Source organism: Aspergillus fumigatus, chromosome 3 (genome assembly GCF_000002655.1).
Source record: "Aspergillus fumigatus Af293 chromosome 3, whole genome shotgun sequence".
Taxonomy (NCBI): domain Eukaryota; kingdom Fungi; phylum Ascomycota; class Eurotiomycetes; order Eurotiales; family Aspergillaceae; genus Aspergillus; species Aspergillus fumigatus.
In genome coordinates, this window is record NC_007196.1 from 1 (window position 1) to 25164 (window position 25164).

The window sequence follows — 25164 nt, forward strand, 5'->3', positions numbered from 1 at the left end:
ACCCTAACCCTAACCCTAACCCTAACCCTAACCCTAACCCTAACCCTAACCCTAACCCTAACCCTAACCCTAACCCTAACCCTAACCCTAACCCTAACCCTAACCCTAAACCCTTTCCCAGTGGATAACCGAGAATCTAATATCAGTATATAATAATTTCACTAATTAGAATCATAAATCATTTTAAATCATTCAAAAACATTAGGTTTTGATAAAGTTAAGGGGGGGTGATGGCTTACCCTGATCACCCCCCCCGGCCAACCCTAGGATTTGTATGATCACCCCCCCCCCCTGATGAGACATTATAATACTAGGACACCAGGGGTTAGGGCGGCACATGGACAACCCCAGCCAGACCACTCATCATGTACCCACTCGTACGTAGTCATCTGGACAAACTCATTGTCCCAAGTTTGCGACGCCGAAAAGCTTTGCCAGTTGGTCCAACAGACTCCGCTCTCGCTCTTTGGTAGACAGCGCCGCCCATGCTCGGCCAGGATCACCCGCCATGAAGCAGGTCAAGACATATTTACGATCTTCGGGGCTGCAGCTGTCACGAACAACACTGGCAGGGCCGGTGAAAGATTGGGCGAGGCCACAGAAGCCAGCCATAACCCAGAAGGGCGAGCGGAACTCCATCATGGCCTTGGTGTAGTACCCATAAGTGGTGGAATCAACCCACGCCTGCTTGGCGGGAGGCAGTTTGGGATAAAAGGAAATGGTCCTCATGGCCGGGCTAGGCACCGTGATTATGACCTTACGGCCGGCATAGGCAGTACCTCCCGCTTGGACCTTAACGGTCCCGTCGGCATGTTGGATAACTGATTGAACAGGGCTGGATAGTCGGACGGTCCCCTCTGGAAGAGAGGATGCTAGCCCCAAAGAGAAAGCCTGGGTGCCCTGGCGAACTCGCAGGTATTGGGCACCATGCTTACAATCTGATCTCATCTGCAACAGACCACCCCCGGACTTGCAGTAATTCAAGAAGAACAGGGCCGAGATGTCCTTGGGATCCTGTCCAAGCATGGCGCGGGTCCAGACAGTCGCAGTAGCGAGGGCCGCCTCATTAGCTCCCCGGGAGGTCAAGTAGGCCTCGAATGTGACGGAATCCAGCCTGGTATCCTTAGGTCTCCAAGTATCGAGGGCTTGACAATCAGCCTCGCACATATCGCGAATTTTTGCTAGATGGGCTCGGGTATTTTTGTCGAACTGTACAATTATATTAGCTAGAATGTCTCGCCAGCATCATTCTATTTATGGGAGGATGTTCTCACGTTGGGAAGCTCTCCGTACGGGAAGGGAGAACAGTTGCCATCGGCGTCTTGTAAAACCGCATTGCCTTGGGTGTTCTGCTCAATCAGCTCCACCCCATAGCGTTTTGCCAGAGCGTAAACCTTGCTCTGGTTGGTGTCATTGATCCAGGCGGCACCCAAGTCGATGACGCCCTTGCCATCCTTTAGCGGTGTGCTCCAGGTCTTCCCACCAACGCGGTCGCGCGCCTCGAGGACGACACAAGACAGACCGGCGCGCACGACATCGTAAGCGGCAGAAAGACCGGCCAGACCGGCCCCGACGATGATAACGTCGACGGTCTCATTCACCGCAGGGAGGACTGGAGGGACCGACGACTCTGGCAGAGCGATGACAGCGTCAATCTCGAACAGCCAGGAGGGCACCGCAAGCTTGGGAACCGGAATCAAGGTAATAGCTGGGCGGTGTCCAGCGAGGAATCGTTCAATGTGACGAGTATGCTTGCGATTGGCTGCATCGTAGTCGACAATGAAAAGGTTGAGCTTAACAATATGTTCAATCGAGGATCCCGCTGCGATGATAAGCTTCCGCAAGTTCAGCAAAGCCAGATGGATTTGTGACTCGTAATCGGTAGGTACAAAGCCGTCCTTTGTGCTTCCCGGCTGGCCAGCGATATGAATCAGTCTGCCGGCGGGGGCGATTGTCGCTGGCGCATAGTAGGCGCCAGCGGTGTTGGAAAGGTCAACTGTTTCAACGGGTTTCACCATTTCGAGTAGAGAAGGATGACGAAGGGGAATGGCCGGGAAGGAGAGTTAGTACAATAAGGCTGATGATCCACCGAGCTATATATGGCGTCAGGAAATGTGCGGGACGTGGCAGGGAAGCAGTGAGATACTTCAAATGCAAGTGATCAGGCTATCGCTATCATCACCGCTTATTCAGTTATCCAATTCCATCTCACATCGACCTTGCTGTTGTCCCAAGGTCGCTAAGAACTGCCACCGCCAGGTTATAAGCCGAGGGTACCTCGCAAAAAGAGATGCTGCTGTCCATAGATCCAAGCTATCATAGTGGTCCAATTTCGGAGCAATGGTGTAGAATCTTCAGCTTGATTGGGGGCCAGCGTCTCCGTCGCCTTCCTGTTCTCCAAGGCGCGCCGAAAATCCACCGCCGCCGCTGTGACTTACCGTCTCGGGGATCGGTCTCAACGCCGACCTTCAATTGCCACCAAAGGGATCAGTCAAGTCATTAAATAAATGGCTATCAATACCATAAGTCCTCGGTCCCGGTCCTCAAGAGCGACCCTATACCACACATTCACGCTGATTCAGTCTGAACAATGGCCGTCTTTAACGTCCACTTGAGGGATCCGTCTTTACTAGTTGGCCTAAACTACATCGATGGAAAATGGGTGGAAGCTGAGTCTCAGAAGCGTTTCGATGTCACAAGTGAGCAGACAGTCCATAGCAGAAACTTCCAATGGGTTTTAGCCTCTGTTACTGACCATCTCGTTGGCTGGTCACAGACCCTGCCAATGGGAACGTCATCGGATCTTGTCCAGAATCGGACGCGAAGGATGCGCAAAAGGCGATTGATGCTGCAGCAGCGGCCCTGCCTGCATGGCGCTCTCTGTCTGGTCGCAACCGTGGTCGCATCCTACGTCGGTGGTATGAGTTGGTCTTGGAGAACCAAGAGGACCTGGCCACACTCATCACCATGGAAAACGGAAAAGCCAAGCCTGATGCCGTGGGTGAGGTTCTGTTTGCCGCTAGCTTTCTCGAGTGGTTCTCAGAGGAGGCTGCGCGACTCTACGGCGATGTTGTTCCTCATAGCCAACCCAACTTTCGAGTCTCCGTTCTGAAAGAGCCCATTGGTGTGTGCGGCCTCATCACGCCGTAAGTCACCAGAAAACTCGTCACAGACGCGCACGTCTTTCAATAGCTGATCTGTTTTCCCCTGCCAACCATAGATGGAACTTCCCCGCAGCTATGATCACTAGAAAGCTTGGTCCTGCATTGGCAGCTGGCTGCACGGTTGTCGTAAAGTCTGCCGGCGAAACGCCTTTCACAGCCAATGTCTTGATCAAGCTCTCTGAGCGAGCCGGAATACCTGCGGGCGTGGTTAACTGTGTCACCGCACTAGCCAACACCTCGAAGATTGGGGAGACCTTGTGCTTATCTAACGTCGTTCGCAAAATCTCCTTCACGGGGTCTACTCGGGTCGGAAAGCTTCTCATGCAACAATCCAGCAGCACCTTGAAGAAGCTTAGCCTGGAGCTTGGTGGCAACGCACCGTTCATTGTGTTTGAGGATGCTGACCTCGGGTTGGCTGTGGATGCTGCCATTACTAGCAAGTTCAAGTCATCAGGACAGACATGCGTGTGTTCCAACAGAATCTTTGTCCAGAAGCGCATTTACCCCGAGTTCATCCGACGTCTCAAGGATGCCGCCAGCCGATTCCAGGTTGGCAATGGGCTTGATGAGAAGACCTCCCATGGTCCTTTGATTACGTCTGCGGCAGTCGAAAGAGTTGCTGGTCTTGTGAATGATGCTGTCAGCCGCGGCGCGAAGATCGAAATTGGCGGAAAAAAGATCCCTGATCTGGGTACGCATGTCCCACGGAAAGTTATTCCCCCCGAGGAAGTGCCCGACAGCTTTCCAAGCTTTTGAGCTGACAACCCATTTTTGGAACATAGGCCCGAATTTCTTTGAGCCCACTATCCTCACAAATGTCACCACGGATATGCCGGTAGTGAATGAAGAGATCTTCGGCCCTGTAGCACCCATCTTCTCCTTCGACACGGAAGATGAGGTCGTCTCTGCTTCCAACGCATGCGATGTGGGACTGGCTTCGTATATTTTCACACAGGATGTTACTCGAGCCAGTCGAGTTTCGGAGCTCTTGCAGTCTGGCATGGTGGCAATCAACACTGGCATCATCTCTGACGCTGCGAGCCCGTAAGTCTTCTCCCTTTCCCCCGCAGCCTCTTATACCGTCTGGTTTCGCCCCGTTCTGGCCTTAAGCTGTCAGTCTACATGATCTAATGGTACGAACAGGTTCGGCGGCATCAAGCATTCGGGAATGGGTCGCGAGGGAAGCAAATATGGAATTGAGGATTACCTCCAATTGAAGACCGTTGTAACTGGGAACGTCAACGTCATCCACAAAGCGTCCCTGTAAATAGTTATGCCGATACAGATCTACAATATCAATGACAATGAATGATTGTTTTGAAAATATCCAGGATCACATATCTAGCCTGTTTTATCAATGATAGAAACATATCTTCTCTGTGCCAGAGGGACTGCTAGGCCACGAAAAGGGTGAACACAATGCTTTCAGCTTTTGTACGTCCACCTTCAGTATTCAATATCTCTGTAGGTTAATATCTCCCATAAAATGCAGCGACGGCCGCAGTGAGCAATGAAAAGGGAAATCTTGAATTGAAGAAGGGCAAATGATCTAAAGGCGAACGATAAATTTTCAAAAGTGAGCCGCTTCACGATGTGTATGAAATCCGCCTGTTCGGCTGATGTGGACAGCTGTGGTCAGTGTTGCTCAGAGGACACAGAGAAATGTGATGTAAGTGACTATCTTGAGTTCATTTTCCAGATACTGAAACCAGGTTTTGCCACTGAGCAAGGGTCCAAAATATCCACAATCGGGGAAACACAGCTAACCGTGCTAGCGTAACCTTAAGCTCATCTTAATCATCGAGCTTGCCATTTGCTACGCTGTGAGATTCCCAAACCATGTACATATGTCCCACAGCGAGGTGAAATTGAGTCCCATATCTAGAGGTTCTTGAAAAACTTAGCATATCAGGTCTGGGGTTGAAGATAGGCACAATTAATTTGACATACAAAATAGAGATACGCGGCTCGGTGATGTGCACAGTTCAATGATAAAGCATGCTATAGGTATAGATAGTAGATAGTCAGTCTCCTTGTTTACTCTGCCCTGCCCTTTCAATTCACATTGCCTTGATGAGCAAATGGGAACTGTTCCATTACTTCCGATTTCAAAGATTGGTTTCATTACTCAATACCAAGGTCAAACATCCTGGCCCTGTACTCGAGTCTCCGGCCCGTGAGATAAGGAATATATAATCTTCCACTATTACCTAAAGTTCATTGCAGAATTGGGTTCAATATGTCTTCGGGTCTAGAATGCCCCTGCTCCAAGGCCTCCCATGTCCTGCCAGTCTCAGGATAGACAGGAACGTTTGTCAGTGCCTCAGATAGAGCAGCAAGTAAAGCCAGTTGGACTAGTTGCAGCAAGAGCAAGCTATGTAACATCCAAGGAAAATAGGTTCGAATCTTGCGCAATCTTGAACAAGTCTTCAAAGCTGGCGGTAGTGACTTGAGCAAAGTTGTCAACGTCACCATTTTATTTCCAATGTATGGATCATTATGCGAAGGTGAAGAAGAATATGGTAAGGTTTTCATATAATGTTGTTAAGCCACTTTCTACCTCCTATCAATAATGTATCCTGGGTTAATGCACGTTGCAACTAGCTTGAATCTTTAGTAGTGCATATATATGGGTGTTGTGAGTTTTCCTTGGGATAGGGAAGTTGAAATTGAACTTGTTGCTTCTGTTCACTCAGAGCCTTTATTTAAGAGTTTCACATGTAAAGATTATCTCTGTCCTAGTTCTATCAACATAATTAATACCAAAATCTACAACATAAAGCATAGTCAGCCCTCTGACCTGCCGCCTGCTCTGCTTATCTGTGCTATGCTTCTCCAGCTCATAGGGATAACCAAGTAATTTGGACCTCGGGATGATAAATAGATAGCAATTGATATCAGCAGGCTGTGAATCTTAGTCAGGTGATTCTTACACTGAGTTCTTGGTGAGGAAGCACTAAAAGAGAAGTAAACAGCTGTCGAGCAAATACCGAGCTGTGAACTATGAGCGAGGGTTCTCCTCCAGCTTAGATGTGTGTATCAATGAGCTGACGATCATGGCTTGATATCTACCAATGGTATTCTTAGGGCCTTCATGTTTGTCATTGCACGAGTGGCGGACGTAGTCCAAACTCTGAGCAACCAGATGAGGCAGGCCATAGCGGGAAAAAAGCTAGACCATTATTTAGCCAAATATTGTTATCACCCTGTTATCGCCCTATTACCTAGTAATCCCCAAGTGCTGCTCTTCTCAGCGCCAGGTAGAGCCACAGTGGAGGTGCAGTGTGGTCATCCTAGATTTTGCCTATCTCGCCTCTACTTTCCTCGTCAAGTTCCTCTATATTCATGACCTGATAGGCCGGTGCTTATCAACAGTGGAACCCGGATTGACCCACCAAACCCCCATGGGGTACGTTCAGGTATAAAAATGTCAAACGATCTGTCCCTCGGCCATCGTTGATTTTTCTTTATTACGTAGAATACTATCCCTATCTCTTTGATCATGGCTGAAGAAAAGAGCAAGATACGAGATGACGTTGAAGCAACAGAGCCCATTGGGCATGTACCTCCACAGATTAGAGACATTCTCAAGGGCGAGGATACCACTCACGATGCCGTTTTTGGAGAAGTCACCGAAGCTGGGCCTAACTATCGTAACGTGAGTCTCTTGGAATGAACCGGTTATCTTGATGTCACTTAATGAATGGTTGATAGGTTGGATGGTTGGGAACCGTTGCTTTGATGATGAAGACGCAGATCGGATTAGGTGTCCTCTCTATCCCTTCCGTCTTCGACACTGTTGGGATGATTCCGGGAGTTATTCTTCTCTGCATCGTTGCCTCAATTGCCGCCTGGACAAGCTACGTGGTTGGTGTTTTCAAGATAAACCATCGCCAAGTCTACGGCATTGATGATGCAGGTGGGTTGATGTTTGGAGCCATTGGGAAAGAAATCTTCGCTACGTCATTTTGTCTTTGTATGTGATTGTACCTCTGTTGCCAGTAACCGCTTGTGAGAAACTGACCTGTTATAGACTGGATTTTTGTCGCGGGATCTGGTATACTTGGCATCTCTATCAGCCTGAACGCCATCTCAGCCCACGGAGCATGTACCGCCGTTTATGTCGCTGTAGCTGCCATCATTGGATTCTTTCTAGCGAGCATTCGCACACTGGGGAAGATCAGTTGGATAGCATGGCTAGGTTTGGCTTGCATTCTCACCGCTAGTCAGTCACTTGAAATCTAACTTCCTAGTTTCTAATTCCATACTGATCATATCTTACAGTTCTTATTGTGACCATCGGTGTTGGTATTCAAAAACGGCCATCTTCCGTGTCACAGGTCGGCCCTTGGTCCTCTGACTTGAGGCTCATCAACTCGCCATCATTCACCGACGGTGTGTCAGCTGTCTCATCTCTGATTTTTGCATGCTCCGCCACCCCCGCCTATTTCTCTATCGCTGCAGAAATGCGCGATCCCCGTTTCTTCACTCGAGCCCTTATCATTAGTCAGATTGGCTCGACTCTGATATACCTCGTTATTGGCGTTGTGGTATACTACTACTGCGGATCGCATGTGGCTTCACCCGCCCTAGGATCGGCCGGTCCGATTATCAAGAAAATTTCCTATGGGATTGCTTTGCCCGGCCTCCTTGCCACCACAACCATCGTTATCCATGTGAGTCCGCTCGTCCTCATCTACACAACGCCGGTATACAAATACTAATAATATCTAGCTTCCAAGCAAATATATATTTGTTCGAATCTTAAGAGGGTCGGCACATCTGACATCAAACAGTATTATCCATTGGTGCACATGGCTGGCCTGTACCTTTGGATCTACAGTGATTGCCTATCTCATTGCAAGCGGTATTCCCTTCTTCAACAACCTCGTTTCGCTCATTGGAGCCTTCCTGGGTGTCATCCTGGCCTACCAACCAACCGGCTGCATGTGGTTCTACGATAATTGGAGAAAACGTGATACTGGTAATTGGAAATGGATACTGATGGCATGCTGGAATGTCTTTGTCATATTGATTGGATCATTCATGACCGTCGCTGGTACATACGGCGCGATTGTCAACATTGTTAACTCTCTGGCGGAGGATGGTGGCTCAAAACCATGGACTTGCGCCGACAATTCCAATTCTTGATCCGTTTTAGTAACCGGCCGTTTCAACATTGGTTTACGGGATAATGTTGAAGGGGTCTGTTGCATGACATTCATTAGCTGGCTTTACCTCATATCACTTCTCTCCAATGGACCAGTCCTGGAGCTTTCTGGATCCCCCTGGTCACTCCCTAATCAAGCCCACTTTCTACAGCACTTGTTTGATGAAAGTTTTGCATGGGACGGAGTACTTATTGAGGTACCACATACTCCAGCAACTCAAAACAGCACCTTCGTCTCGACAAGAAGGGAAAGACTGGAGAATGTAACAGGATATGAAGCATAATATCATTCTTTGTAACTGTTGAATTCTTATGTAGGAGTATATAGAATCTATCATATAGTTAATATTGAATCCACTACTTAGGCAACAGATTGCATGACAAGAACGCTGCCTAGCTAGTATGAGCTAGACTGCCTTGTGGGTCGGGTTTAGGTCAACGAACATGGGTTCTAACTTAATCTTATAGGTTTTAGGTTAACCTAGAAACACTAGTGACCAACCTTAATCCGTAGGTTAGATTATAGGTACCTATACATCTAGACCTGTATAGGTTTGATGCTTCGGATCAGCCATAGTGAGAGAGTATTCGAGTTCCTTAAAATGAACGTCGATCAAGTCGTATTGGACAATAATGCCACCAAGAGAAAGAAATCAAATTTGATCAAAACCAGGTAGATTTATCATATTTTAGGCAGGTCACAGGGAATTGCATCAGATGGAAGTACCTTATATGCTACATATCGCAACCTAAGTTCGGTATTACCATGGATGTATTTATAAATGGCCCAGGCATAATCCTTGTGAAGCCGGTACGAAGCAGGAACGAGGCCAAGAGTGCCGAAACCAAGCATAATTGGAACAGCAAGTTCCGCTGGTCGTATGTATATCCATATATCCCTGGAGATGTCTACTAGGTGATCACCCATTCCGTCACTAGAACTTCGAACTAAATGAATGGCCCCTTCTAGTCTAGTGTATCGCAACGCTGCGTATACGGCAACGCTGATATTGCTGGTACATATGGCAAGGATATAGATGTTTTTTTTGCAGTAGATTGGACCTAGACAGAGAACTGCTTCTTAAAAACTTGCAAAATGCATAATGCCTATGCCAATGCGAACTACATAGGATGATGCAGGAATTTGTGTTACATTGGGTCTGACCCAAATTTGCCATTACATGAAAATATAACTATTATATATCCGAATGGAATTGCAAGGAATAGGGATTCATTAATGCCCCCTCTACTTCGCTAACTGAGACAGAAATCAAGCTCTGCAGATTGGACATAGGACGGCTGGGGAACCCTGCGGACACAATCCTCTAGATTAATAGTGGTGCTAGTCATCTTTCTGGGTGGCACAATCGCATCTAGTAACAAAGTGAAGAAGGCACAGGTACACAACCTCTTCCGCCAGTCAACACGTACTATATTCAGGGGCCGCAGCCAGGCTGGCGGCAATCAATGATACCCAGGTGGCACAAAGAGAACATTGACACTGATATCAGTCAGTTGACTAGTCTCATCCAAGAAAATACTAATCTATGTTGACAGAAGACAAAGGGCTGATCTCATTGATGATTTGCCTATCTTCTCACTAATTCAGCAACGCAACTTCTACACTTAGCACAGGAGGACCTATATCCATAGTCACACGCCTTTCCAGTCGAAGCATTGCATTCATAGACATGGTCATTACGACAGGCTGGGTTGATTGGTGTATTACCGTAAAATTGTTCCTGGACTTTGTTGCAAACCCATTTGGTCGCAGTACAGGCTTTTTTCTCAACCTAGCTCATGTATTTGATCATAAGGTATCCACGTTGAACCTGTGGGGAGTCTTCACATACAAAGCTTTCGAGAAATCCATCTATTGGGGCGGCAACATCCATTCATCCCTCCAATGGCTCAGCAACTGGACCAGGGTTCATTGGTCCGGCAACCGATGCATGGATCATGGCAATAGAAGCAAGAAGGGCTGTATACTACTTCAGAATGAGTAATGGTTGACACAGCACCATGTATTCAGGTTAGCATCTACCTTTATATTTGAAGATTTTGCACAGATGGGTAAAACAGTGAAGATTGTAAGTCAGAAGGACTGGTGATATCCTCTCCAGTGGGCACGTACTGGAAACATTGGGACATTATATACTTGCATAAGGGCTTGTAAGTCTAAAGATACAATAGCTATAAATGCTATTTTGTCACAGGACCACATACACTGCTTTCACATTTTCAAGACCCTTTATTCATGGCCTGATATCTGTACAGACTAATAACATCTCTGGTAGTAGCCTATTATACCCATGGATGGGAAATTTCTCTGATGTAATATGAAACACTACGGAGTACATTTAAGCATAAGAACAGCAAATAACTTGATTTCCATCAACAAGAGAACATTACCCCATCAGATGACTCCTAAGTGGCTGCTTAAGATGCATGCAAGTTTTTCGTATGCAAGCCCCTCTTTTCTTTTGCCATCCATTCTATGGTAGGAATAACACATAATGTACAGGTCATAAGCCCCTGATTAAGCATGAGAACTCCGCCAAGTCTCAATTTCTGAATATAAGAAGGCTAACTCCACGGATGCCATGTTTGACAACGCCAGCGTCTGTCACGGTGAGGGGTTCTGCTAGTCAAATGTGATGTGCTTGACATGAGTACTGATGTCCTGGTTTTCCTCTCCTACTTGTGCGGTGGAGCGGATGGAGAAACTATCTTGTGGAATATGTCTGGCTACCTGGACCCAGCTAATCTGGCTATTACTGTTACCACATCTGACACTGCAGCTCCAGCTGGAAAGACCAAGGAAGGGCTGACTCATTTGATCCACGTGCATTTGACCTTTCCTCAATCCATTACAGTGTCGAAGTTCTCAAGCCACAATCGTCAAGACGGGCAAAACCCGCATAATATCTTATAATTATATACAACACAAATGGATTATCGATTGAGATGTCAACTCATGGCAATTCCTAGGTCTTGGGTCCACCAAGTGATCATCAATATCCTAGTGTTGACAGATTCAATCATTGAGTTCCTATCATATCGGGAATTACTCTGGGGTCGATCAGGTTGGCAGGGAAACCTGGGTAGCCTACTAGTTCAGTAATGGTGAATATTACTTACAGCTTAATGCCCATATTTGTGGGCTTTACTGGTTATGGTGTCTCGTACGGGCTGGAAGAGTTAGGCGAATTTAGTTTGTCCTATCCGGGCACACGTTGGCACCCTGAGATGGATCTTCACCTGGATCAACCCATCTGGTCTACATTTGATTACGGAGATGCTGGTAGGCTGATGTAACTTCTTTGTTTCTTCTGTCTGTCCTCTTGACCTGTACATATACCAGAGGAGGATAATCCTAGGATCAGGAGCTTTTAAACAGTCAACTCTTAGCTCTACACAAGAGCATGGAAATCCCCTAATGTAGGATGACTGTATATTTATCTCATTTAGGAATCATCCCTAATAGATAAGTACTATAACCATTACTCACAGCATCCCCCTCATCATCTGTCCCTTACTAGATATAATAGGGCCCTCTGTTTTTCCTTTTCGCAGCAAAGGAATATTCTTGCCTTAATGCCAGAAATTATTGTGATATTTGACTGGTTGTGGGTTGCGTTTGGTCAACCCATAGTATAAAAAACCCATCCCTGAATCCATGCGAGCTGGATTATACTCCGTAGGTAACTATTCTGCTTATATTATATTAACATGCATAATTTGTGTATATAACTTTAGTCTATATCTATGTAGATTAGATGCAGGTTAGTTCAGGCCACCCATGTTATAGGTTGAGTTGGTTGGGTATGGGTTACAGGCTGGGTCAGCCAATCTAGGTCAGCTTAGTGGTGGATTACAATAACTAAGACTGGGAGTTGCTAGTGAGGGCAGCCAACATCTATCAGAAACTTCTGTTGGATTTAATAACTCATGGCCTATACATGTCTAGGTGAGATGTGCTACTATTATTATTACTCCAGTACCTTCTCCTGGCCGGTCTTTCCATTATTCAAGGTAAGTACCCACAGGTCAGCCATTCAGTAATCATGGTCCCTGTTAGACAAATCTCTGCCCTAATGCCAGAAATTACCATGATATTTGCATGAAGAAGTGCAGTAATACAGAGGCCGCCACAACTATATCACAGGTGACTTTATGCCAGCCTACATGTATAGAATGATTGTGAAACTCAAAATTACATTCATAAGATTTTATTATCAGGGTTATTCAAGCTCTGTATTCAGTCTGTAACACAGAGACATGGCTCACCAGGATCTGCAAACCAGCACAATGCTCCAAATCCCCTGGCACAACTGATGGAGCGCGCGGCTTTCTCGAGGGAGAGAAAGCTAGCTGAAATTAGACCATGGTGTATTGAAGAAAATAGTAACCAGGTTCACGTCTTCTCAACATTCTGCTTATATGTCAAGTAGGTAGACCATTATTGCGCAATGCAAACCACACACAGGGGTGGATTTGAACCACAGCTCAATATGTGGTGAGAGAAGCCGAACCAAGGCGCTACTCTAAGAAACATGTAGCTTCCTCGGAGTACATCCAGATTGGATGAGAGAATCTGATAGATGACGGTATCAGATTCGTGCTAACAGAAGGGGCTCACTCTTAATTGATAATTCTGATGCTTCTTCAACCAGCCTTTATCACTTTCCCTGAGTTGGCAATCCGGAATGCACAAGATCTATGGTTAGTAACATCTCACGCCTCTCCCAATCCAGAGAGTGTCAAGCATCCCCAAATCCAAATAAACAGATCACAATACACTGACACAGATCGAACAAAACAATTTCAGGTCTATTTTGACTGCCCTATTTTACTCGACAAAGTCAACCTGAGGCTCCCAAGCGATCGGCGCTAGGCCACGAGAGCCCTAGTCAATCACACCTCACCCCAATTCATGCTAGTCGACTTTGGGTGCCCGCTCTGACTCATGAGCGGAGATAGTGGGGTGATACTCGACCAGCTGGGGATACAAATACCCTAATCATTCGGCCAGTATTGTGCCTGACTATCTGCATCTACTCCCACAATTCACTGTCGGCTTTATTCCAGCTTCCATGGAGCGAGTAAGGAAAACCTTCTTCAACCCTCTCGCAACCACGAAGGCCCAGGTTGAAAAGATCCTGGAAGGCCTCCCTGTCGGCTCTGCACACCCTTTCAGCCCGGAGCAACTCCTTCTTTGTCGAACAGAAAATGGCATTGAGGAAATCGATATCTCTTCGTACCCAGAGGACTTCTTTTTCAATGCCGTGGACTTGAGCGAGACGGGTGAGATCCTTTTAAGACGAATGGCCGGCTTCCAGTCCTATCTGAGTATGTCTGTCTGCCAATAAGTACATGGCTGGAGAGGTGAATAATAACAACGCACAGAGGTATTTGACGACTTCCAAATTATGCAAGCACCATCATCAACATTTAAGGTTCCTATCGTTTCAGACCAGATTACAATTCTAGCAGTTTCTGAGCGAACACCCACTTACTACGACTTCTGCTTTGCGGATGAATCATGTAACACATGCTGCTGGCTTGCGAGAAATACCTTCCCAGGTATCACCCACAGCGGAGATATTCTCAATGGACAGGATCTCCTTGATTATGTGACGATCATCAAGGACACCCTAACAGAGAAAGAAATCTGTGTGTTCATCTCCGGCTACCGGTCTACGCTTATCACAAGGTTCTTGGGAACATACCCTGCTTTGCTAGTCGCCGATCATGTGGATAAGGTATGTTCAGAATCTGGCCATGTCCCTAGCATCGATTGACTTGTCGTCGACAGGTTCTTTACATCATCCCGGTGCCCCTGGACGCAGCGACAATCGGAGACGCAACCATTTGTTGCCCTTTGGTAATAAAACGCGATGGAGATTCAATAATCTGCTCGATATTACCAAGCGCAACCACGGACCGGGGCATAATGTGCAATAGTAACAAGTTGGTTAGCCCTGCCTTCCCAGAAGCGATAAAATGCGCCGACTTCACTATGCGCACTCCTGACCTAACTGCACGAAGTAAGTATCGCCACCCTCAAACGAACGAAGCTATGAGCAAAGCTAATATGTATACAGAAACAGCCCCAGTGAATGATTCAGTTGTAGAGGACACGGCGTCGAATTCAGACAACCTGCGTAAGGTCATTACCAAGGAAAATGCCATTTTCACTACCGGTTCATCCGCTCTTCCTCCGTTCATTGATCTGGAGAAAACACAGATCATCCGGTTCGGCACTGGTCTTGAGTTTCAACTACCAGATGAAGAGTCACACATGAGAGAGGAGCCCTCCGCTATTGTCCTGCCATGCATCTTTGGTACGGAGCTTCAAGGCCCAATTCTACTCGCGACCGGAACAGTCCCTTCGAATGTTCCATTTCCCAATGCAGATGCCCTTCGGGACTACTACAAGCAACTCAAGAATGCCGTGGTGATCGTCGACGAACGAATGACAGATAATGCCCGGAATCTCGCATCTGCCTACCGAATCAATGCACTCTTCATCGTTCGACTCACTCCAGAAACAGAACTCAAGGATACCAATAATGTCATTTCGTTGATGAATTCCGCGAATATAAATGCAGTGACGGCACTCGCAGGACCACAGTCCTTGATTCTGGTTCAGATCTCTGAGAAGTATTACTTCTATAGAGGCATTGCCAATCGGGCACACCTCAATACGTCGGGACTAGCATTTGGCTCGGATGTAACCAGTGTACTCGAGTCTGTAGGCACCGGCTCCATTCTCGATCCGAGGATAGAGCGAGTCATTAACCTGGGCGGCGTCAATTCTATCGTCCTCCCAAGTACCGGTCAGTTAGTCCAGCCCCAAGATCTACAGAAGTTGTTGGAAGATATTTCAATCGACCAGATCCAAAACTTGGAAGAAGACATATCTGCGGTAGTTCCACAGCTCCAGGTGCTTCTGAACCAGAAAGACCTACAAGAACTCTCCAGAAGCCTAGTGACTGCACTCTCCGCCAAGATCAGCAACGCTGCAACCCCATTAAGAGACAGCTACACCAGATTCCTAACACAGGAATACCGTATGGAAGATCCCAAATCCGTGCAGAAGAAGAATCAAATGTTTGGCGAATTGAGAAAGGTTACAAAGGACATGCAAAAGGCTCTGGAGCCAGTGATCTCATGCCTGGCTAACATGATGTCGTCTCAAACGACTTCGAAGCGAACGCACGATTTGAAGCGCCTTATCCGCCAAACCACTATTCAGAAGAATGTCGAGGCAGTGAAGTCCATGACTTTTGAGACTCTCATGGGATACCTCGAGGAATACGCAGGAGAAATGGGTGTTATGCTTTTGAATATTGAGACGACGCACTATCATCAGCTTCTAGGTAACCTGAAAAACAGCGCCATTGATGCCAGGTATGTACAACCAGCTTGAAGCCAATCCTTTTGTCGGCAATACTCCCCTATCAAGCCTCCAAAAGTGTACTTCGACTGACACTGACTTTTTCAGCCAATGTTGCGCCCTCGACTCGAGAATCCTACACCTGGAAGGATTCGATGCAGGCATCATCATGGAACAGTCACAAGCCAAACACAACGGCCCACTCAAAAGCACCCTAGGGCCCTGCCAGCCCATCCTGGCGCTACCCTGTCTAAGCCAGTTATCAGAAACCGGATCAATGTTAGCCTGGGTCTGTTGAAATGAATTTGTCAACCTGAAAAGCCCCTATACAGTGCGATGGATAGAGAAATGCAATGAACCGCACATCGCCGCGCTCCGAATTATCATGAGAAGCACGCTTAGCCAAGCAGTCGCGTCCAGAGAACATGATATTCAGCCCAGTAGCCCAGAGACTGGCCATTTAATGAGTGCACTGTTAATGGCCGCCATGTCGAAACTCGCAGCGATGAGGATATCTAAGCCCGTGGAACTAGACAAAGCCGAGGATACTGTCACAAAGTTAATGCGCGGACTTTTCGGTAATCTCTTGACAATCGCTGGCTCAGGAGTCCGTCCCCTCAGCATGGTCTGGCAACTTTTCGGTACAAATCCCCTGTACGACCTCCCCACAAGTTCGGCTGAGTGGATCTGGTACGAAAACGTCGTCGCACTATACCCGTATACGGGCTGGCCACTCCGACAATTCCACGAAAATCTAGAAAAATTCCTCGACAAAGCCGTCATCAGGGTGGTGACTAAGAATGAAAATGTAGCCAGTATCAAAGCAAGTCGCATGGCTGAGCTGGTCAAGTTCTGTAAACTGAGGAATATCCAGCTCGCGCATTCGCGCACTATTATTACCGTCTTCATGCGCATGCTTACAGCAGAGGATATTGATATCCAGCCCGTCGCGGCTCAGCTGCTCACGCAGCTGCCACATAAACTGGAGAGACAGTCGCAGAGTTACACTAGGATGATTAGGTACCTGAACCATCTCGCCGGGGGAGGCGAACGGTGCGTCCACGACGACCTCACCGCCGCGAACGTCTACACTTCCCGCTCCGCAGCCTTCGCGGAACTGAAGAAGCAAGTCTGCGAAGCATGCAAGAGGAGTGATTGGCCACGGATGAAAGAAGCCTGCCAGGAGATAATGACGAAACATATCGAGATCGCAACGCTGTGGCGCGTCAAGCCCGAATCGCTGAAAATCCAAAACATGAAGTTGTACAAAGCGCTGTTAGCCGCGGATTTCGACAGTCTTGACCAGAACACTCAGGCTAAGAACCTCCAACTTACGAGATATGTCTTCAGTGATGCGGAGACTAAACGTGTTCCGTGGCAGGTTGGGAAGAAGGGTCAATTCGGGGATAGCATCGAGCCTCTCGATGAGGTCTTTCTTCATGAGATTATGACCGGGGAAAAGTCAGAGCCGGCACCCCCTGCTACTGTGAATGAATTTCCAGGGGAAGAGAAAAAGGCCATGATTGAAACGGAAGATGAATTCGCGAAATTCGAGTCATCGTTGCGGGCGGAATTCATTGAGACTATGCGGAAGGACCTCTCAGCCGAAGAAGTCTGCGACATTATCAACGTTCCTGTCTCCACGATGCGTGTTTTCGTCAGGGCGTTGAATCCAGAGTTCATTTGGGAAGATTTGGCAGTAAATTTTAAAGGCATTATTCTGGAGTTGGTGAAGGATCGATCGAATCGTGCGGAGAGTCGGCCTGTTAGGAGATTGCTGCGGATCAAGGTTGGGAAGAACTTGCAGATCGAGGGGTGATATTTTAGAATATTGCTTTACATCCTTTTCTTTCAAAGGTTTTTATGATTGAGCAATATTCGAGTTCGGCGTTGGAAGGCTATACCTTTGTATTTTATATCACCATAACTTGCCTTTGATCTAGATCTGTTGCAGTGATCCATTGATGCTGTAGCCATCCTGAAGGACACAGAAACAATACTCTTGCCAAGGTTCTGCTTACCTCAATCCAAACCAACCTCTAGCCAGCACGGGACTTATTACCTAAACTAACGGGATAGAGGCCTGGCTAGCGGACTTCACGCTTTCTGTTCATATGTTCATAATTGCGGTTACTTCTTCCGCAGGAGAGGGAGGAATTCAATCCTATAGGCACCTCCTATATTTCATGAGCTTGGCATTGTATAAGCCTGTTGGGTGGGCTAAGCACGCTCAGAATCGTTGGTATGTTCCTGCTACACCAATACAGCTCCAGGCTCAGGGCAAAATGGAAGTTTGCTATCTATAGAGCGCTTGATGTGACTTTCAATAGGACCTGAATATAGGGTCAGTTTCTACCATCCGCAGTAACTTCTAAGAAGATGGCCCCCGAGCACAACCAGCATTAGGCTGGTGCTTACAACGCTAACAAGGTTTGGAAAATGGGCCATGGAATCCGTTTGCTGATAGTGACATATATAGTCGTCAATAGACATCTAAAACGTACCATATAGTATCTGTGTAGCTAACAGGGATCTCAATATTCTTAGTAAAGACCGCTAGAAAGACAAAAGTTCTCAACATAGATAGCGCTGTCGTCAGGATGTGGTGGTGGTCAAAGTCGTCCATAAGCAATTCATTACTGATCAGACTGATGATGACGCTGACCAGTGTACTGTTGATAAGAGCAGTCTGCCGCACTGAATAAAACTGATATGGTGGCTGCTGATTGGTTCTGGCGAGCCTGCCGCCAGTCTCCACGTTAATGGGGATGCCAATAGTCCTCTCAAGTTCCCAGTAATTCCACCCTGTCCATGACCCGATACCAAATCACCACGCACAGTCCATTGGCTCCAGTTGAATGTGCAGCTAACTGGAGAGCACCGGAATCCCTGGATTTTGTTTTCCTTTTGGGACTCAATCATGCATAAATGTGGAGTGATCTAATGATTTTTCTAAACTTCGGAGTTGAATTCGCATCGGTTTGGTTTCGTTCCACCTGGAAGTCAGAGCAGATCACATGATCGTCGGAAAATCGGCGCCAGCGGTCCGAGGCCCCAGGGTGCGTTCTGACGACGGTGGCTCTGGTTTGTCTGCGATCTAATTGCAGACATGGTCACCAACGCACCCAAGCCCCTCACTCTTTGTAGATCATGCCAAGCCTGTGCCAACAGCAAGCGTCGTTGCAATCGAGGATTGCCCTGATGCAGTCGGTGTGGGGGCCGAGGACTCGAATGCCGATATGTGAATGAGCCTTTTGCGACAGGGGTGAAATTGGTATGGACGCGGCCTAACGCAGTAGCTTCTTCACCCAGAGCCCGACTCCATCGGCCTCTCCAGCTGGAAATTCCAAAAAGCTACCCCCAGCAGATTGTCCGATTTCTTGTGCATTGCATGCGCGAGTTTCCCATAGCATTTGCGCATAGCAGAAAGACACATTTCATCCACCCGGACTTATACAAAAGCAAAATGCCGACACAGATTATAGCAGCTTACGACTTGTGTAAGCTGCATGCACAGATTGACCAAGGAAAGGGCACTGGGACGGCCACGCTAGGCCCCCGGCTTCGGCAGCAACTGATCAATCTTCTCGACCAATTCAGGCACGCAAAAAGCTTTGAGGAGCTCCTCGCCTGCGCGCAGGCATTGATTCTTCTTCAGTGTATTGTCCTGCTACGCGACGATCAGAACAAATATTCCGATGGGGTCAGCTGCAGCCTGGCAGATCTCGGCCATCGTCTCTGGCAACAGGCCCCCTTCCAACTTCCACATGCGCTCAGTCCGCGACGCGCCTGGATATACGCAGAGAGTGTGCGGCGCACCATCATTGTGGGTTTCATGTTACGAAGTGTATACTCTTTACAGAGAAGAAATTACTCGATTCGTACGCCGTTTATTGATTCGTTGCCGTTTGACGTTCGCACATCGCTGTGGGATGCTCCAGGACAGGCGTGGGTAGACGGTCCCTCTGAAGCCGACATGGTGTCTCTGCACGAATACTCGGGTATGCTGGAGTCAGGGCAGATCCATGAGATCACCCCATTTGGAAGTCTGATATTAGCCGCTTGTAGGGGAGTCGCTATTTCAGAGATTCCATTTCCTGCAGCGCTCCGTCCTCGGTAACAACGCCGGAATCCATGTGTCATTGCTACATACAGAGGCTACCGCAAGAACTGCCTCAATAACTTGGATAACATCTCCGTCATTTGATAATACACCTCCTGTCTCTTGATCTCAAACGCCTCGAAGATCTCTCGCGCCGAACCAACGGCCACCTGCTCCTTGCCGTGGCACAACTGACACCAAACATCCTCGATAAACTCGCACAGTGGCATACCTATGAGATGGCCGTCTTTGAGATCAGGCTGGTGCTTGGCGTCGTGCAACTCCGTCTGCACAGCAGGGGGATAGATTTCTATCACTTTGACATTCCCGGGCCCATCCTGAAGCTGCGTTCGGAGGGCGAGAATAAAATGGTGCAGCGCGGCCTTGGAGGCACCGTAGTTGGGACAGCGCTTCATGGGAACCAGGGCCATCTGGGAGGTGGTGAAGGCGATGGCAGCAGTCGATTGCCTCTGCAGGTGGGGAATGAATGCCTTGGCGAGGCGCACGGCCGAGGAATAATTCGTGATCAGCTCTTGGTCGAAAACATCCATATCCACAGACTCCGGCTTGCTGAAGTCAAACGGGCGCTGAATGCCGGAGTTGACAAACACGCAGTCATGGTCGGGATTTTCATCAATCACATCCGCCACGAACTGGGGGATCTACTGGGGTCAGCTACATGCATTATGGAATCTTGTGGAGAGGCATACCTTGTCAAGTTGCAAGACGTCGATGACCTTTGATTTGACCTTGTCGGTGCCGTGTTGCTGGACGAAGTCAACCAAGTTTCCCTGCCTGCGCCCGGCAATGATGGTTGGAATACCATTCTGCACCAGCTTGTTGGCTAACGCCTTGCCAATGCCGGAGGTGGCTCCAATAATGAGAACGTTTTTGTAGGGGAACGCCATTTTCTAGGTTGACATCTGAAATAGGACATGAAGCAGTTTCCCCACATGGAGCAACAGGAGACCTATTTATCTTCTATTGCCTTGTCCAGTCTACGTAGCACGGATATCAAGATCCCGAAGTGCTGTGCGGAGACTAAACCCAGACGGAAAATTGCCCCATTCGCCACGCCCACTAGGCGGAGGCTAAGCCAGTTTGAGATTATAGTTAGATATCGAAACGATCTCAACTCTTTGGACTGATGAGCGCTCTGTAACTAAACTAAACTAGGTAGTTGTAATTAGGTTAACTTCAGCTAGTAGTCAGTCAGTAAATGCTTGATAAGCAGTCAGACAGTTTCCAGTACGGTTCCCTAATTGCCAAGATAGCGCAGATTGGTCATCCAAAAGCTTGGAAGAGTCTAACTTTTAATTATCATCTGGGAGCTTTTGGCTTCCTTGCCAGAGAACCTCTTCGCACCCAAGGTGTCTTCAATACTAGTCTGCATAATCAGCGAGCTGCCTTTGCTCAGGGACAAGCATATATTCATCTTCTTAGGCAGTGTCTCTTCCTGGGGTGAGTCTGCTGGTGGGTCGTCACTACTGTCACATTTAATTGTAGAAGGTAGGAAGCTCAATCCCTTATTCCAGAGGGGACTACTCCAGAGTCCTTCCTTTATAGTTAACGCAAACTTTGAAGTGAATTACAAGGTATTCAGAGACTTTGCAGCAGCTGCACAATGCCTACCTAAGGGGCAGGATGAACCCCAGGCCCAGGAAGGTAGCAGTCCCTCGCACATGATGCGCCTTTGTGCCAGCTGCAAATGATCTCGGCATGTCTGACCCATATTATCAGCCGCTGTTCACTTCCATAAGCCGAAGACTTGCCAAGACTGCCATACTACCGGAAATTTTACATATTTATATCCACTTTGACCCCTCACATCGAACGCTTGCTATTGCCTGGGTGATCCTTTCCATCATCCAACCGGACATGCTGTCCATCGAACGATCTGCCTTCCATCCAAGAGTAATTGAATGGGACAAGGTACATTTCTTTGGTGTGAAGCGAAACTGCATGCAATGCATATCTTCCTCACAGTGTAGCTTGCAATCCGCAAATCCTTCGTTAGGAGTAAGAAATTTCTCCTCGCCATCAGAGAAGTTATCCCAGTCAACAATTTTTGTGGCGAGGAGAGGGTATATAAGGTGGTTGAAGATGTCAAAGTGGAGTAGGGGCCCTTGCATATTTGCTATCCATCTCTGCTCAAGATCCCAGATTGACTTTATCTCAAGAGCATCGATGTGGTGGAAAGTGACAGCAGGATGACACCATACATCTCTGGTGTATTCCATCGTGCTCGGTGTTTCTCGTTGGATAAGAGGCCACGCCCCAGTGAGTCCAACGCCGGCCTGTTCTAGTACATAACCAAGAATAAGGTCCCCGAATGAGGTTCCATTTGTGAAATATTCATATTCGCTATTCCGGGAAGCCATGTGATCTGCCATTTGCTGTATAGCTGGTCGTGATAGCAGCCATCCTGCCCCTCCGTAGGCAAAAAGTTGGCCCTCCATGGTCACTGGTTGTCCTAAGAAATAAGGTCGCCTCCAGTCTAGTTTTGCCAACCATTTGAGGAGATTAGACCAAACCAAAAAAGTGTCTGCCTCCATAAACATAAACCACTTTGCATCCGGCTTAGCCTGCAGAGCTTTTTCCACAGCGGGGAGAAATTTCCATTTATCGAGATGCCATGCCTTTCTTTGGGCAGTTGCATTTTGCCTCATGAATTCAGTCAGTCGATCTTGATTCTCGTGCAAATCGCGATAGAAATTGAATTCAGGCGCGGATTTCTTCATCTCCGCACTGACCCCAGACAGCACATCATGGATATAATGGCCCTCGAATTCTTCCTCCATGTCTGAGAAAATCACGTAGTGTTGGATACAATGCAGAGTAGTTTGAAAATGCACTGGCAATCTCTCACGCAACGCACTTGCTCCTGTCTTGACAATCACCAGGACATCATCTGCTCCCAGAAGTTGACGGCAAGGCTCGGTGGCCAAGGGCAATTCTATGGGTGTAGAATTTGTGGATGATACCGATGGTATTGTTTTCAGCGATGTCGGATAAGATCGACTGAAGGAGATGATCGCGTTGACGTTGAATAAGAGGAGTAAGGCAACGGTAAAGGATAAAATCCCGGCAAGGATGGACTTGATAAGCCGAAGATCAGTACGCCAATTCATCATGTTTGAGTAGCTGGCCACGTGAGATTTCAAGAGACTCATTCAGAAGCCGAGTCTGCTTAAAGAGACTAAACAAAAGACGTGATGGACGCTTTTGGGGGCGTCAGATCAGAGGGTTCCCCCGCAGCTGGGTTGCGCTACGGATAGCTCTGGGTGGTTGGGGATCGAATACTTTTGCAAATCAATATAGATGTGATCACAATCTGTTGAACGAAAGAGATTATACAGAAATACTTTAATCATACCCAGCGTTGATGGTTCGCATTATGGCAGAGTGGGAGCATGCAAGAGCCCCAAAATTGACTATGCCGCACACAGGTCAGGCTTGTCTTTCTCAAGAAGCATGGAAACTCGGTATCATCCGGTCTTAAGAAATTGCCAAGGAGACCAAGCAACTGTGAGTGGAAAAAACAAACATGGAAGACCAAAGCGGGCGAAATCCTTAGTAAGCGGGAGATTGTCAGTGTGGATGAGGCCAATTGGGTATCAACAACATGAAATGAAAAACCAAGCTAGATAGTATACGAGCTTTAAAGGTTTGACAGACATTCCCCCTGCACAAATCAGTGGCCAATGCCTCTCAAAAGCCCACCAACCGCCAGGGAATCACGAGGGCGCCACCCAATCCAGTAACATCCTGCGAATATCCTCAGCCTGATGTGCACTCGTCTTGAGGATATGCTCTTTCCAAAGACACTCAGCAATGCTTTTAAAGGATGACCTGACAGTCAGCAGCCCTCTCCCTTCCTCCCGAATTTGACTTCTTTTCTCCTTGTGTATTGTGTTGGTTTCACTGTTGCTTTCACCAGAATGAAGATTGTCTTTCCTGCTCTCTTAAGCCTGCCAATTGGAGCCCTTGCAGGCTCTGCCCAGTGGTGCCATATAGTTAATTCTGATGTGAAAGTCAATTGTCGGGCAGGGCCGCACCTCAATTCCAGGGTCGTCCGCACCCTGAGCCCAGGCGAAAATTTGTACTTTGGGTGTTACAAGCGGGGAGACTGCTATAAAGATAACTGGTATAATATCCACTCGTACCTTTTTCGAACAGTCAAGGTAAAAGACACCTTTGAAAACAAGAGGCTAACTAAGGCGCAGTACGTGGGACCATCAAATAAACCCGGGGGGCAAGGGCGATTGTTATGTGAATGGCTATTTCACTGATAACCATTGTACCATGGGTAATACAACATATTCTCTTTGCAGTTGTCTTAGTTATTGCTGAATGTTGAAGCTAACCTTTTTACCAAAGCGAGGCTCCGAGAATGTTGACTTATTTCTTATCCAAGCAGCGCCTCTCAGCCGTTTCATGGTCCACAACTCCCAGGAAACTCGACGATGATGGTCTCCAGCGCAACACCTTGGTGCCTGACATTCTTTGATGAATTGTGCTGTAACGGGAAGTTGAGAGGATAGTTGTAGTAGTGACGTCTGATTATGTTAGAGTAGGTAGAACTCGCATTGGGTGGTGGCAAGCTAGAAGGACGGAGGCTGTCGCTGTCGCTTTGAATAACTGGCGACCAGGTAAAATATATCTTCATTCATTGGGGAATATGGCCTTACTCTGGTGACGTCGACTTCAATTCTATCAACTACAGACACAGTCGCTCATTAGATAGTCGAATGAAATGTCAAATCCATAATCCCCTCAGCCTCTGGAGATGTGAAATGCACGGAAACTTATCATTAGAAGCGATGACTAACACAGAGACCCAGACCAAGGTGTTTTTCAATAAGGAGCGATGCCGATCTACTGCTCCAAAGCCGGGACTATTCAGCAGCATTCAACTATGCCGCCTCGCTGGCAGAGATCAACCGTTCCGAGATCATATTCTGCGGTAGCAGTCTTTTAGGAGGGACTGCTTCGTACGTTGCTGATACTTACGTCCGAGCCAGAAGAAATACAATGTTCATATGTATCATCAGATCGCTTGCGCGAAGGGTTCAAACATGTTATACTGAATGCCTTCACAGATGGCACAGCAATGGTTGCAGGAAAAGAGCCAACAATGATACCATTACAGCCAGATACTGAACCAAAAGAACATTGCAAGGAGAGTAGTAGTGGGGTAATGAGAAGTCTTGACATTATTCCCTACCAGGCCGAAATGGAGCGGCGTGGACTTCCTCGTGGCCAATACAAGACTCTACAGTACATTGCTGGTGTTGAGCCAAAAGGCATTTTTAAGGGCCCTAAT

The 25164-nt window shown here is 47.5% G+C and overlaps 8 protein-coding genes across 8 annotated transcripts; 5 read left to right on the top strand and 3 right to left on the bottom strand.

The window, feature by feature from the left end:
• Positions 1–399: 399 nt before the first annotated feature.
• On the bottom strand, positions 400–2018 carry AFUA_3G00100 (putative flavin-containing amine oxidase; the record flags this gene model as incomplete). The annotated part of the gene is made up of 2 exons (XM_743238.1): positions 400–1209; positions 1275–2018. 2 exons carry the CDS (start codon positions 2016–2018, stop codon positions 400–402), a joined length of 1554 nt encoding a protein of 517 aa, XP_748331.1.
• Positions 2019–2548: 530 nt separating this feature from the next.
• AFUA_3G00110 (NAD-dependent succinate-semialdehyde dehydrogenase) lies at positions 2549–4431 on the top strand (the record flags this gene model as incomplete). Its single annotated transcript, XM_743239.2, has 5 exons — positions 2549–2699; positions 2777–3146; positions 3221–3855; positions 3947–4208; positions 4308–4431. The coding sequence occupies exons 1-5, from the start codon at positions 2591–2593 to the stop codon at positions 4429–4431; spliced, it is 1500 nt and encodes a 499-aa protein (XP_748332.1). The 5' UTR covers positions 2549–2590.
• A 2235-nt stretch (positions 4432–6666) lies between these two features.
• AFUA_3G00120 (uncharacterized protein) lies at positions 6667–8597 on the top strand (the record flags this gene model as incomplete). The annotated part of the gene is made up of 5 exons (XM_077804256.1): positions 6667–6822; positions 6879–7140; positions 7198–7389; positions 7449–7840; positions 7899–8597. The coding sequence occupies 5 exons, from the start codon at positions 6667–6669 to the stop codon at positions 8313–8315; spliced, it is 1419 nt and encodes a 472-aa protein (XP_077660416.1). The 3' UTR covers positions 8316–8597.
• Positions 8598–13430: 4833 nt separating this feature from the next.
• Positions 13431–17555, top strand: AFUA_3G00130 (uncharacterized protein; the record flags this gene model as incomplete). Its single annotated transcript, XM_743241.2, has 6 exons — positions 13431–13686; positions 13744–14099; positions 14153–14384; positions 14442–15750; positions 15845–16029; positions 16069–17555. 6 exons carry the CDS (start codon positions 13431–13433, stop codon positions 17553–17555), a joined length of 3825 nt encoding a protein of 1274 aa, XP_748334.2.
• Positions 17556–18753: 1198 nt separating this feature from the next.
• On the top strand, positions 18754–19856 carry AFUA_3G00140 (uncharacterized protein; the record flags this gene model as incomplete). Its single annotated transcript, XM_743242.2, has 3 exons — positions 18754–18795; positions 18844–18946; positions 19000–19856. 3 exons carry the CDS (start codon positions 18754–18756, stop codon positions 19854–19856), a joined length of 1002 nt encoding a protein of 333 aa, XP_748335.2.
• Positions 19857–19894: 38 nt separating this feature from the next.
• AFUA_3G00150 (putative short-chain dehydrogenase/oxidoreductase) lies at positions 19895–21052 on the bottom strand (the record flags this gene model as incomplete). Its single annotated transcript, XM_743243.2, has 2 exons — positions 20549–21052; positions 19895–20500 (listed from the first exon to the last, which is right to left on the bottom strand). Exons 1-2 carry the CDS (start codon positions 20744–20746, stop codon positions 19895–19897), a joined length of 804 nt encoding a protein of 267 aa, XP_748336.1. The 5' UTR covers positions 20747–21052.
• A 146-nt stretch (positions 21053–21198) lies between these two features.
• AFUA_3G00170 (glycosyltransferase family 31 protein) lies at positions 21199–23454 on the bottom strand. The gene has a single exon (XM_743245.2). The coding sequence runs from the start codon at positions 23009–23011 to the stop codon at positions 21644–21646; it is 1368 nt and encodes a 455-aa protein (XP_748338.2). The 5' UTR covers positions 23012–23454; the 3' UTR covers positions 21199–21643.
• A 306-nt stretch (positions 23455–23760) lies between these two features.
• AFUA_3G00175 (uncharacterized protein) lies at positions 23761–24214 on the top strand. The gene is made up of 2 exons (XM_001481531.2): positions 23761–23985; positions 24065–24214. The coding sequence occupies exons 1-2, from the start codon at positions 23780–23782 to the stop codon at positions 24189–24191; spliced, it is 333 nt and encodes a 110-aa protein (XP_001481581.1). The 5' UTR covers positions 23761–23779; the 3' UTR covers positions 24192–24214.
• Positions 24215–25164: the final 950 nt, after the last annotated feature.

Coding starts and splice junctions, on each gene's coding strand:
- AFUA_3G00170 (XM_743245.2), bottom strand. CDS start 23,011: ATGAGTCTCTTGAAATCTCACGTGGCCAGCTACTCAAACATGATGAAT.
- AFUA_3G00175 (XM_001481531.2), top strand. CDS start 23,780: ATGAAGATTGTCTTTCCTGCTCTCTTAAGCCTGCCAATTGGAGCCCTT. Junction 23,986..24,064: donor GACTGCTATAAAGATAACTG/GTATAATATCCA, acceptor ACTAAGGCGCAG/TACGTGGGACCATCAAATAA.